Below are 13,200 nucleotides of genomic sequence, written 5' to 3' on the forward strand. Positions count from 1 at the left end.
CTGGCTGAGTTTATGACATCCTCACTGTGATGGGTTGGATCACAGAAACCCCTTTTGGACTGTCATCTGATGTGCCTAGACTACTTATGAGCCCATTTTCCCTGCCAGCTTGGGACTTCAGTACTTTGCCTTGTTTGAGCCAGACACGCTTGCCTGCTGCAAACACAGATCCAAGTCTGAACCACGTCCCCCACAAGCTGCAGGCTTAACTGAAAACAGTTTAAGAAGTGCTCCTGTCTCTAGCATTCAGATACCCAGCTCCCAATGGGATCCAAACCCCAAATAAATCCGTTTTATCCTGTATAAAGCTTATACTGGCTAAACTTATAAATTGTTCACCCTCTATAACGCTGATAGAGAGATATGCACAGCTGTTTGCCCCCTCCCCAGGTATTAATACTTACTCTGGGTTAATTAATAAGTAAAAAGTGATTTTATTAAATACAGAAAAGGAGGATTTAAGTGATTCCAATTAATAACAGATAGAATGAAGTGGATTACCAAGCAAAATAAAATAAAACACACAAGTCTAAGCCTAATACAGTAAGAAAACTGAATACAGGTAAAATCTCATCCTCAGAGATGTTTCAATAAGCTTCTTTCACAGACTGGACTCCTTCCTAGTCTAAGCCCAATCCTTTCCCCTGGTACAGTCCTTGTTCTAGCTCAGGTGGTAGCTAGGGGATTTCTCATGACTGGAGCCCCCTTTGTTCTTTTCCACCCCCTTATATATCTTTTGCACAAGGCAGGAATCCTTTGTCCCTCTGGGTTCCCACCCCTCCTTCTCAATGGAAAAGCACCAAGTTAAAGATGGATTCCAGTTCAGGTGACATGATCACATGTCACTGTAAGACTTCATTACCCACTTGCCAGCACACAGGTGTACAGGAAGTCTTACAAGTAAACAGAGCCATTTACAACCAGTTGTCCTGGTTAATGGGAGCCATTAAGATTCCAAACCACCATTAATGGCCCACACTTTGCATAATTACATTAGGACCTCAGAGTTATATTTCATATTTCTAGTTTCAGATACAAGAATGATACATACAAATAGGATGACCACACTCTGTAGATTATAAGCTTTGTAATGATGCCTTATAAGAGACCTTTTGCATGAAGCATATTCCAGTTACATTATATTCACACTTATTAGCATATTTTCATAGAATCCTATGGAGGGCAACAACAATGAGGAGTCTTGTGGCACCTTAAAGTCTAACACATTTATTAGAGCATAAGTTTTTGTGGGCTATGACCCATTTCTTCAGATGTATGGAGTGAAAATTATAGTAGGCAGGCATAAATATACAGCACAAGAAAGGATGCCTTTCAAAGTGGGGGGTCAATGATTCAATCAGGGTGGATGTGTCCCATTCCCAACGGTTGAAAAGAAGGTGTGAATGTCAACAGAGTAAAAAGTACTTTTTGTAGTGCTAACGAGATGGATGGCCCATACTCAACAGTTGATGGGAGATTACTTCTTTTAGTAACCCAGCCGTTCCCAGTCTTTATTCAGGCCTAATTTGATGGTGTCAAGTTTGCAAATGAATTCCAGCTCTGCAGTTTCTCATTGAAGTCTGTTTTTGAAGTTTTTTTGTTGAAGAATGGCCACTTTTAAGTCTGAAATCGAGTGTCCAGGGAGGTTAAAATGCTCTCCCACTGGTTTTTGAATGTTAGAATTTTTGACATCTGCTTTGTGTCCATTTATTCTTTTGCGTAGAGACTGTCCAGTTTGGCCAATGTACATGGCAGAGGGGCATTGCAACGTCACACTCACATCATGATTTACAGAGAGTTATAGAGAGAATATAAGTTATAGAGAGAATCCACCTTTTACTCTAGTTTAAACCTGCAAATGGTCCATATCCTAAGCTGCAGAGAAATGTGACCCCCCCACACACACCAAAAAAAGTCTCTGCCAATATGACCTGGGGGAAAATTCCTTCCCAACCCCAAATATAGCAATCAGTTGGACCCTGAGCATGTGGGTGAGACCAACCAGCCAAAGAATACTCTGTAGTAACTCAGAGCCCTCCCTATCTAGTGTCCCATCACGGGCTGTTTGGCAGATTTTCTACTAATAGCCTCAGATATGTCATGCCATTGTAGGCAGTCCCAACAGACCATACCCTCCATAAACTTATTATGCTCAGTCTTGAGGCCAGTTAGGATTTCTGCCCCCACTGCTCCCCATGTGTGGCTATTCCAGAACGTCACTTCTCTGATGGTTAGAATTGTCTACCTATCAGGTAAGTGTCATGGCCACTGGGATCTGAGTTATTCTGGTGCAGGTCTCCCTCTGTCTCACTAGGTGAAATCATCTACTGTGGAGAGATCATTTAAAAAGGCATTGGAGCAGGAAAATCAGAATATTTTTGCAAAATCAAAATTTTCCTATGGAAGATTTAAGTTTAAGATTTAAGTTTTCCAGAAACTTCATTTTCCATCGATAAGTAGTTTGATGGAAAATTACCAATCAGCTGCAGACACAGTATCTGGAATTATAGATCTTCTTAAATAGGAGGGGTGAAAATCTAGCCCGATTGAAATCAACTGCAAAACTCCTGTTGACATCAGTGAATCCAGGATTTTACCCTACGTGGCTGTTGTAGAAATCAGCTTCTACCAGAAGTACAAACAGATAAGCCCCCACACATCTTGAGTTCCAGCCTTGCCTGCATTGTTGTTTACCAGGAGTCACACCATGTCTGGAACTGCATACCATCCACAGAGCCAACCAGTGATTGAATAACATTGTTTTGCATTCATCAAATACTTCTGCCCCCTTTTGAATCAAAAAGTATCTAGTTACATTTTGGGACCCTGGAGACGTTATAGCTGGAAGTAGAATTGCTTCAGTCTGGTATTTTCCTTGATGCAATCTTGTTTATTTACAAGGAAGGTACAAAGTCCTACTTCTCTGAATGCAGGAGAAAACAAGAACAACAAAAAAAGCCAGTTTCTTAGCTTACAGCCTCAAACCTCTTTAGTCAACACCAACCCAAAAACTTTCTCTTTCTAGCTTTTCCCAGGGTCTCAATAGGCTCACGGGCTACTGCTTGGCTTTCTTGCTTTTTTGCCTCTGCCTCTCTTTCTGTTCCTGTATGTTATGAGTTTCTGTGTGTTCTGCATTCCCCTCCCCCTCCCCCCTGGACTCTTTCCCCTCCACACACACATACACACAATACACAAACAATACTCAGCATCAACCCTCCATTCACTCAGTCCAAACTCCTGGGCAGGATCACAACCTCCTTTTGCCTTAGGTGGGAGGCTTCTGATGAACTCATCCTAACTGAAGGGTGCTTCCCACCCAACCTCAGAGAGATTTGTGATTGATGTAGTTCCTGGTACCCCTCCACATAATGAAGCCACCCGGGGAAAGTTCTTCCTTAGACCCTAAATAATCCTAAGGTTGTCATTGGTTTCCTCAGTGCCTCCTTCACCATGTTGTTCCGTAGGGTGTATATTATGGGGTTCAGCAGTGGGGTGAGGACACAGTAGAAGAATGACACCACCTTGTCCATGTCAGAGGACTCCATCACAGGCGGCCGGGCATACATAGAAAGGGCTGAGCCATAGAATATGCCTGTGACCGCAATGTGGGCACCACAGGTGGTCAGAGCTTTCTGGAGACCACTCTCTGAAGGCATCCGCCATGCTGTCCATATGACACAGCTGTAGGAACCGGCGGTGAGGAGGAAGGAGCTCCCGGCTATGGCCCATGTCAGGGTGAAGCACATGAGCTTGCTGAGATGCGTGTCTGAGCAGGAGAGCTTGGCCAGGGGGACAAAGTCACAGAAGAAGTGATCAATCTCATTGGGTCCACAGAACGACAGCCTGGACACGGCCACGGTGAGGATGGAGGAGGCCAGGAAGCCAGACACCCAAGCAACCACCGACAGCTTGAGGCACAAGATGTTGCACATGATGGTGGAGTAGCGCAAGGGGTGGCAGATGGCCAAGTAGCGGTCATACGCCATCACCGCTAGGAGGAAGAACTCAGTGGAACCCATGGAGAAGAAGAAAAACATCTGGGTTATGCATCCATGGACGGAGATTGACCTGTTCCCCAACAGAAGCCCAGCCAGCATCTTGGGCACCGTCACTGAGGTGTACCAGATCTCCAGGAAAGAGAGGTTGCTGAGTAACACGTACATAGGGCAGTGGAGGCTTGGACAACTCCTGACTATGGCAATGATGGAAGTGTTGGTGGCAATTGTCAGGAGGTAGATGATCAGGAACATCACAAAGAGGATCCACTGCAGCTCCGGGAATGCAGAGAAACCCATGAGAATGAACTCAGTCACTTCAGTTTGGTTAGCCCCTTCCATGGTGCTTGCAGCCGTTTGATCCACGGGAGAAAAAATACATATGTTAATATGAGGATTTCCAGAGCAGAGCCAAATCCTGAGAGGCACTGAGATAGATAGATAGATAGATAGATAGATAATGAGTCTGAGCGCTCTGACTGGCTTTGTTTTTTGACAATTGCCCTCACAAAAGTCATTATATAGGACGTTAAAAATCTAATTGCATGTGCTCTTTAGTAGATCAATAAATTAATGAAGAGCTAAAATTTCTAATGCTCTGTGAGAATCTGGTACCTTAGATTTACCCTGCATGCACTCTAGATACTTCTTCTTGTGTCAAATTAATGCCCTCCAATTAAATACCAGCTCATTGTCACCAGTATGATTGTCAATGTCTCTGCTATCTCTTCACTCAGGAATGGGGTTTGGAGTTGCAAAGCAGCACTTGAGCTTCTCCGCATGCCTGAAGCCTGTCTGTCCCAAACTGGGACATTTATAATGAGTGTAGGACACATCCAGGGAATGCACTGGGAATCTGAGAACTGAGGGATGTATCTGCTGTTGCTCTACCTAATTACAATATGATGTGTGCATTTTCCCCAGCTCCTACTTTACCTCAGAGATGGATGAGTCTGCCACAGCCAGAGCTAATAGCCTTTGGGATTTTAGCTCAGCCCAGAGGGGTTCAGAACCCAGAGGTCCTGGGTTCACTGTGCCCACCAGACCCGAGACCCTCGCGTAATATGTGGCAAAGCGAACAAGGGTTTAAGCTGTGATGTGGGTTCCCCAGCCCCACTTCTCAGTGCCACAGGAAAGAAGGGGGATTCTAGCCTACTTGTGCAGCTTTTAATTATACTGGGGCAGATGCAGGTGGATGGTCCATTGGGAAAAGCTGCAAGGCAAGAGGCTGGGATTCTGTCCCCACACGTGTCCAGTTGCTTTCCTGGATGACCTTAGGCAAATCACGTCAGGCGAGATTTTCAGACATATGGATTCATAGATGCCAAGGCCAGAAGGGACCAATGTGATCATCTAGTCTGATCTTCTGTACAACCCAAGCCAGAGCACTGCCCCCAGATGATTCCAGTCTTCATTTAACAATTATCCATGATGGAGAATCCACCAGAACACTTGGTAAACTGTCCCAATGTTTAATTACTATCCCCATTAAAAATGTAGGAATTTGTCTACCTTCAACTTCCAGACATTTTGGTGCCCAAAGATACATACAGGTGTCTAGTGGGATTTTCCAGCTGCCTTCACTGATTAGCCACCTAACTCCCATTGAAATCACATGTATGCCCACCATACATGGCAGTGCCAAACACAGGAACAAACCTCACCCCCCCCAGACACCTAAACAGCTCTGCCATATACCCAAGCAGATACACCCTACAAATCCAGCACCCATCTCCATCTATGTCCAACACACACCCCACTCCCCAAAGGCCTGGTCTAAACTTAGAAGTTAGGATGTCATAGCTACATCAGTTGGGGGCGTGAAAAAAACACACCCGTGACTGACATGCTATGCAGACCTAACTCAGGCAGCTACGCTGATGCAAGACTGTTTCTGTCAACGTAGCAAGTGGTGTTCCTTCACTGATGGAAAAACCCCTTACACTGGTGTCAACTGCATCTATTCTGTGGGTTTACACTAGCATAGCTACACAAATGTAGCTGTGCCAGAATAATCTGTCTTGTAGACACAGCCTCAGTCTGAATTCTTCCAAGCCTGTTTGTGTTTGCTACTCATGGCACTAACTGAACTATTTATTAATTAATATTTCTCATTTTAAATATATTTCTGGGTCTTTTATGTAACACAGACACGTTCATTTGCCAATGCACCCTATTCCTCCCCCCCCCCCCCCACACACACACTCACTCTTCCAACCCACATGCCCAAATCTAACCTACCTATACAAACATGGACACACAAATATCTCACCCATACAAAGTCATACACACACAAATGTGTAACACACAAGTCCATCTATCTTCTAAGGACACAGACAAAAGTATTATGCACAAAACTCACTGTCTCTCTCTCACACACACACACACACATACACACACACATATTTATTAGACAAAACCACATCTGTAAAAATTAAACAAAGCTTTCAAATACACAAAATAACCTGCAAACTTGCTTCTTCTTCAGTCTCTGTTCTTTGTTAAATAAACTTCTTCGTGCTTTTACTGTAAATATATCCAGGTGCGGTGTGTTGAGCAGAGCATGAATCTGAGGTAAGTGGGCACTGTCCCTTTGGGACTCACGGAGCTGTGAATTTGGGGAGTGTGCACTGGAAAAGGGGTTGGAGGCTAGGAGGGCTTGTGGGTTGGCAAATGCCTATCACTAGCCCGTGAAGGGAGAGCAATGTCTGCGGAGGCCCTGCGTTGCTAGAGGCTGCTGGGGTCACACAGTTGACCCCAGCAAGTACAGGCAAGCCTTCTTCACACTCAAGGCAGGTGGTAGCCAGGTGCCTCGCAATCCTGGAAACCCCTGGGAAGTGTGACACACACAGTAACCAGTCACACCAAATTCCTACACACTAAAGTCATTCATACCCATGCACACACTCCAGTGTGACTGCTAATATGACCAAGAACTGCCAGACAGGACACGCAGTAGAGAAGAGAAATGGAATTTTCTTTGTATAAAAGTAACAGACTCTGAGGTTGCTCTTGTTGAAGTCAACAGGAGTTTTGCTTTTCATTTTTGTGGGAACAGGGCTGGGCCCATGGACTGTTCTGGAAGATGGCCTTTTGTGTAACACTACAATGAGAACACTCCAAATAGAATCCCAATCTTAAACTTCCTTTAAAAAAAAATATCTGTGTGGCAAATTGCCAGCACTACTATGATGGGTCTCACGCTTTCTCTTCTTCTGGGCGTGGGGGCGGGGATTCAGGGCGCCATTTCTTGCCCCTGAACTGGGGTATTAACTGCCCCACTAGTGTCCTAGAGAAGGGGAGTGGAGAGGGGGGGACCCAGGCCTGCCCTCTACTCCGGGTCCCAGGCCAGGGCCCTAGGGGTAGCGGTAAAACACTTGAACTAGCAGTTCCTTCCCCTGGGCTACTCCCCTCTCCTTCCCTTCAGCTTGTGGGGCTTCCTGCCCTCCCGCTGCACAAACCACATGTCCCTTTACCTAGGGTCTTTGTCTTCTTAGCCCACCACAGCACTTCTCCAAACTCTCCTCTGCTTCCCTCCAAACTGCTGTCTGCTCCAACACCAATCCACTCTGCTTCAACTCCTCCTCTTGATTGAAGCAGGGGGGGGTTTTATCAGGTGACTGACTTCAGGTGCTCTAATTGGCTTCACGTGCTTTAATTGGCTTCAGGTGCTTTAATTAATTGATAGCAAACTTTCTTCCCTCTACAGGGAATAAGGCTCCCTTCTAACCCTCTCCTGCTGCCCTCTGGCCATGCTGTATCACATATCCCCGCCCCCCCCACTCAACACCATGGGGTTGGGCTACTTGGGACGCGAGGCAGTGCTGTCGTGATAGGTCATCAGCGTTGCCGTGTTGGCTTCCAGCCCTATGCTGTACCTGGAAATGGAAGGGCTGCAGGGATAGGAACCACCTAGTCATTCTTGTGTTCTTCTCCTTGTTTCTGTGCATCCACTGGAGTGGGGCATGGCCTGTCACGAGGGTAAACTGCCGCCCCAGTAGGTAGTAGCGGAGAGTCTCCATAGCCCATTTTACTGCCAGACATTCCTTTTCAACGATGGCGTTCTTTTGTTCCCTGGGGAGGAGTTTCCAGCTGAGGTACAAGATCGGGTGTTCCTCCTCCCCTACCATCTGCAAAAGGACGGCTCTTAGCCCTACCTCTGAGACATCTGTTTGTAGGATGAATTCCTTCTCGAAGTCTGGGGCTATGAGTACTGGAAGGCAGCAAAGGGTGGTCCTTAAATCTGCAAATGCTCATTCTGCCACATCAGTCCATTTTACTATCTCGGGGCCCCGAGCCTTGTGGCGAAATGAGGGATGAAGCTCATATAGTATCCTACTATCCCTAGAAAAGCTCTGACCTGCTTTTTGCGGACTGGTCGAGGCCAACCTTGTATTGCCTCCACTTTGTTCCTTTGGGGTTTCACCAAACGTCTCCCTACTATGTACCTGAGGTATGTGGCCTCAGCTAGTCCTATCACGCACTTGAGAGGATTGGCAGTGAGGCTGGCCTTCCGCAGGGCGTCTAGCACCGCTTCTACTTTTCTTAGGTGCGTTTCCCAGTCAGGGCTATGGATAACTATGTCGTCTAGATAGGCGGTGGTATACTTGGCATGGAGTCGCATCAATTTGTCCATAGGTTGTTGGAATGTTGCAGGGGCCCCATGGAGTCCAAAAGGGAGGACAGCGTATTGGAACAGGCCATCGGGTGTAGAGAAGGCAATTTTTTCCTTGGCATTCTTGGCCAGGGAAATTTGCCAATATCCTTTGGTCAGGTCCAGAGTGGTTAGGTATCAGGCCTTGCCTAACTGATCAACTAGCTCGTCAATGCGTGGTATCGGATATGCATCGAATTGGGATACTTCATTCAACTTCTGGAAGTCGTTGCAAAATCTCAGGCTGCTGTTAGGATGTAGATATTCAGGCCTGTCTGTAAAGGCCTATACTCTAAGAATTTAGGTGTATTCTTATCATTTAGCTAGGTATAGAGGTATAAAAGAAAGAAACAAAATCACTGTCTGCCGGTGTAAGGTCCTTCTTTTACTGTGACAGTCTGAGGCCCTGTTCTTAGGCTAAGGCCTCTGGCTAAGCAGCAGAGGCAGCCATAAGCTGCGAAGCGAACGGTCACATCCTCACGTTCCAAACCCGTCACATTGAAATCAGGTGCTACTGGCCTGTTAGGAATACAATCCTGTCCTGATAATGCCCATCGCCTCCAGAGAAAGGAAAGTGCCTAGAAGATGTAAAAGGAAACTTAGTTTGATAACATCCTGTCTGGAAAGAACTCACTTATCAATAGCTGGGATGTGAAATCCTCACTTCTGTATTGTTTTGTCATTATAGTTCCCACTTCGCTATTCTTTGTCTGTATAATCTCTGTCTGGTTCTGTGATTGTTCCTGTCTGCTGTATAATTAATTTTGCTGGGTGTAAACTAATTGAGGTGGTGGGATATAATTGGTTAAATAATCATGTTACAATATGTTAGGCTTGGTTAGTTAAATTTCAGTAAAATGATTGGTTAAGGTATAGCAAAGCAGAACTCAAGTTTTACTATATAGTCTGCAATCAATCAGAAAGTGTGTATGTGGGGGGTGGGAGAATGGGAACAGGGAATGGGGGTGGGGAAATTGGAATCATGTTTAGCTAAGGGCAGGAATGGGAACAGGGCCACAGGTAAGACTCTGTGGTATCAGAGCTGGGAAGGGGGACACTGAGGAAGGAAACTGGAATCATGCTTGCTGGAAGTTCACCCCAATAAACATTTAATTGTTTGCACCTTTGGACTTCGGGTATTGTTGCTCTCTGTTCATGTGAGAAGGACCAGGGAAGTAAGTGGGTGAAGGAATAAGCCCCTTAACAGGTGCCGTCAGGCTTGGGGACTAGGATGATAGGGCTGGACCACTGGCTGTGGGATTCTTCAATAACCCCAAGTTCCAGCATCTTCTTCACTTCTGTCCTAATTTCTTCCCTTTTAGCTTCCGGTATTCGGTATGGTCTTATCGTCACCCTTACTCCAGGACTGGTAATAATATGATGTTGGATCAGTGTCGTACTGCCCGGCTGTGTACAGAACACATCCTGGTTTAGTTGGATCATATCAATGACTTCTGTTCGTTGTTCTGGAGTTAACTCAGGAGATATCTTCACCTGCCCCTGTTGGTCGTCTGTCTGGGGTGGAGCTCCCCGAATGACCAGGCACATCTCTCGGTCACGCCAGGGCTTCAGTAAATTGATGTGGTAGATTTGCTCTGGCCTTCGGCGGTCTGGCTGTCTGACCTTATAGTCCACCTCCCCAATGGCTTCCACTATCTCATGTGGTCCATGCCAGCTGGCCAGGAGTTTGCTTTCTGCTGTCGGCACTAGCACCATCACCCGTTCCCCCGCTGAAATCTCTGTACTTTCGCCCAACAGTTGTAATATTTCCGCTGGGCCTCTTGTGCTTTTTCCAAATGTTCTCATACTATAGGGGTTACTCGAATTATTCGCTCTCTCATCTGTGTCACATGCTCAATGACATTCTTTCCTGGGTCGGGTTGTTCTTCCCAATCTTCCTTGGCAATATCTAATATTCTGCGTGGGTGGCGTCCGTATAGTAGTTCAAAGGGAGAGAAACCAGTGAACGTCTGGGGGACTTCCCGTATAGCAAACATTAGATACGGTAGAAGGGTATCCCAGTCTTTTCCGTCCTGTGCTACCACCTTCCAGATCATACTTTTAATGGTACGGTTAAACCACTCGACCAGTCCATTTGTTTGTGGATGGTAGATTGAGGTCTGTATGGCCTGGATGCTGAGCAGGGTACATAAGTCTTTCATTAATTTTGACATGAACAGGGGTCCTTGGTCTGTCAGGATCTCCTTAGGGATGCCCACTCTGGCAAAAACCTGGAGTAGTTCTTTTGCTATTATCTTGGATGTGGGGTTTCTTAAAGGAATGGCTTCTGGATATCGCGTGGCATAGTCAAAGATGATTAGTACATTTCGGTGGCCCCATGCTGATCTTTCCAGTGGGCCCACTATGTCCATGGCTATCCTCTCAAAAGGGACTTCAATAATAGGCAACGGTACTAATGGGGCCCGCAAGTGAGGTCGGGGGCTATGCAATTGGCATTCAGGGCAAGAGGCACAATAGCGCTGGACCTCTGCACATATTCCTGGCCAATAAAACCTTCTGAGGACTCTATTCAGTGTCTTGTCTACTCCTAGATGTCCCCCAAATAGATGACTGTGAGCTAACTCTAGTACTGCCCTTGTGTGTTTCCGTGGGACTAAGAGTTACTCCACTCCTTCCCCTCGTATTTGTGCTATCCTGTACAACAGATCGCTTTTGAGCACATAATATGGCCTTGGACCTTTGGTCTTTCCCTCCACGGGTACACCATTTACTTCCACTAACTCCTCCCTTACATTTGCATATAGCGGGTCATTGGCTTGGTCCTGCCCAAAATTCTCATGTGTGGTACTGACCTGACCTAATTCCAAGAGGTCTGTTTCTACTCCGCCCCCTGGGTTGCCCTACTTGGGCTGGGAATCCCCTCCGAGTCCTCACTGGCCTGAATTATCTCCTGGCCTCCTGAACGGGTTCACCTATCAACAAGGGAGGTTTTCTGGTTCTCTGCTAGAATCCTCGTCCCTAATCTTTTATCTGCCCTCCTTTCCCGCCTAGACTTTCAGGGTTTTCCGGGGAATGAGAATAACTCTGGGGCAAATTCGTCAAACATTGGGGTGAGGCTATCTGTAGGTGCCTCCGTCTCAGCCCGGGGGGTTGCTACCCTCCCCTGGCTCTATTGGTGGGAGTAAGCTCTCAAACCCGGGGAAGTCCCTACCAATTAAGACAGGGTAGGGGAGCCTGGGGACTACCCCTGCAGTCACCCTGGTAGTATTCCCCCGGATCTCAATCCGTACTGGGATTGTGGGGTAGAAATTTACGGTGCCATGAACGCACATTACCCCTGTGTTTTTGGCCCAGGTTAGTTGGTCTTGCCCCACCAACTTCCCCGAGACCAGCGTGACAGCACTCCCAGAATCTACTAATGCTATGATCTCAATACTATTCATTTTTACTGATCTTGTATACCCATGCGAGGTCATTGTGACCCCTACCAGGCCGATTAGGCCACATTGCTCCCCGTGATCTCCCAGATTACATTGCATAGGCTCTTCCCTGTTGGGGCATTGGGCTGCTATATGCCCCAATTCTCCACACTCGTAACACTGCCCCCTTATTCCAGTTGCCACCCTCTGCCTGGGGCTATTTGGCTGGCTCACCCAGCCCTCTCTTCCCAAACCCCCAGGTCCCTTCTTGGCCTCGGGCCATTCCTCGATGTCTTTCCTTCCAGTTATGGTTCTGGAGTTCTTGACAGTCCGGGTCCTTGAGTTTGGGACTGGCTTCCTGGTTTACTGTGTCTCACCCCCTGTGGTCTGGAACAGTTCGCGGGCTGCCAGCTGTCTTTCCACGAGGGAGACCAACTCATCATAGGTGGAGGGGTCATTCTGGCCAACCCAAGCCCCAAGGCCTGGTGGTAGCCCCCTCATATACTGGTCCAGTACCAGGAGCTCCATCATCTTCTCAGAGCTGAGGTCCTCAGAGCACAGCCATTTCCAGGTCAGGTGGATCAGGTCAAATAATTGCGATCGGGGTGTCTTGTCCTCTGTATACTGCCACTCATGGAACCTCTGGGCTCGCAACACCGTTGTTACTCCGGATCTGGCCAGGATCTCTGCCTTCAGCTGGGGGTAATCTGCTGCAGTCTCCGCGGCCATATCGTAGTAGACCTTCTGGGCCTCCCCACACAGAAATGGGGCAAGGATATCAGACCACTGATCTCGGGGCCAGGCATCCCTCAGGGCTGCTCTTTCAAAAGACAGAAGGTATGCCTCCACATCATCCTCCCGTGTCATTTTCTGTAGGCAGTGGCTGGCCCGTATGGTCCGGGTCCCATCGTAGTTGTGGTTCAGCTCCATAAGGGCCTTCATCTGGTTCACCAACTCTTGGAGCAGGGCTCGGTCCTGGGCAGCCTGACTCATCAGCAGATGATTAGTCTCCTGCTGCATCCGAGTTGCCTCCTGTTGGGCGGTTGCTTGGACCTGGGTAGCCTCCTGCTGGGCTGTGGTGGCTTGTATTAGGGTCTTGACCATGTCGTCCATCTTAGGGATGGGAGGGTTTTGGCTAACCCTGGTTAAAATCCTCAGCGTGTAGATCCCA

General features: G+C 47.2%; 1 protein-coding gene across 1 annotated transcript; it reads right to left on the reverse strand.

Annotated features, from left to right (window-relative positions):
- Positions 1–3,395: 3,395 nt before the first annotated feature.
- LOC102941206 (olfactory receptor 11L1) lies at positions 3,396–4,337 on the reverse strand. Its single transcript, XM_007067498.2, has one exon. It carries the CDS (start codon positions 4,335–4,337, stop codon positions 3,396–3,398), a length of 942 nt encoding a protein of 313 aa, XP_007067560.2.
- Positions 4,338–13,200: the final 8,863 nt, after the last annotated feature.

Source organism: Chelonia mydas, chromosome 13 (assembly GCF_015237465.2).
Source record: "Chelonia mydas isolate rCheMyd1 chromosome 13, rCheMyd1.pri.v2, whole genome shotgun sequence".
NCBI classification, from domain to species: Eukaryota; Metazoa; Chordata; order Testudines; family Cheloniidae; genus Chelonia; species Chelonia mydas.

Coding starts and splice junctions, on each gene's coding strand:
- LOC102941206 (XM_007067498.2), bottom strand. CDS start 4,337: ATGGAAGGGGCTAACCAAACTGAAGTGACTGAGTTCATTCTCATGGGT.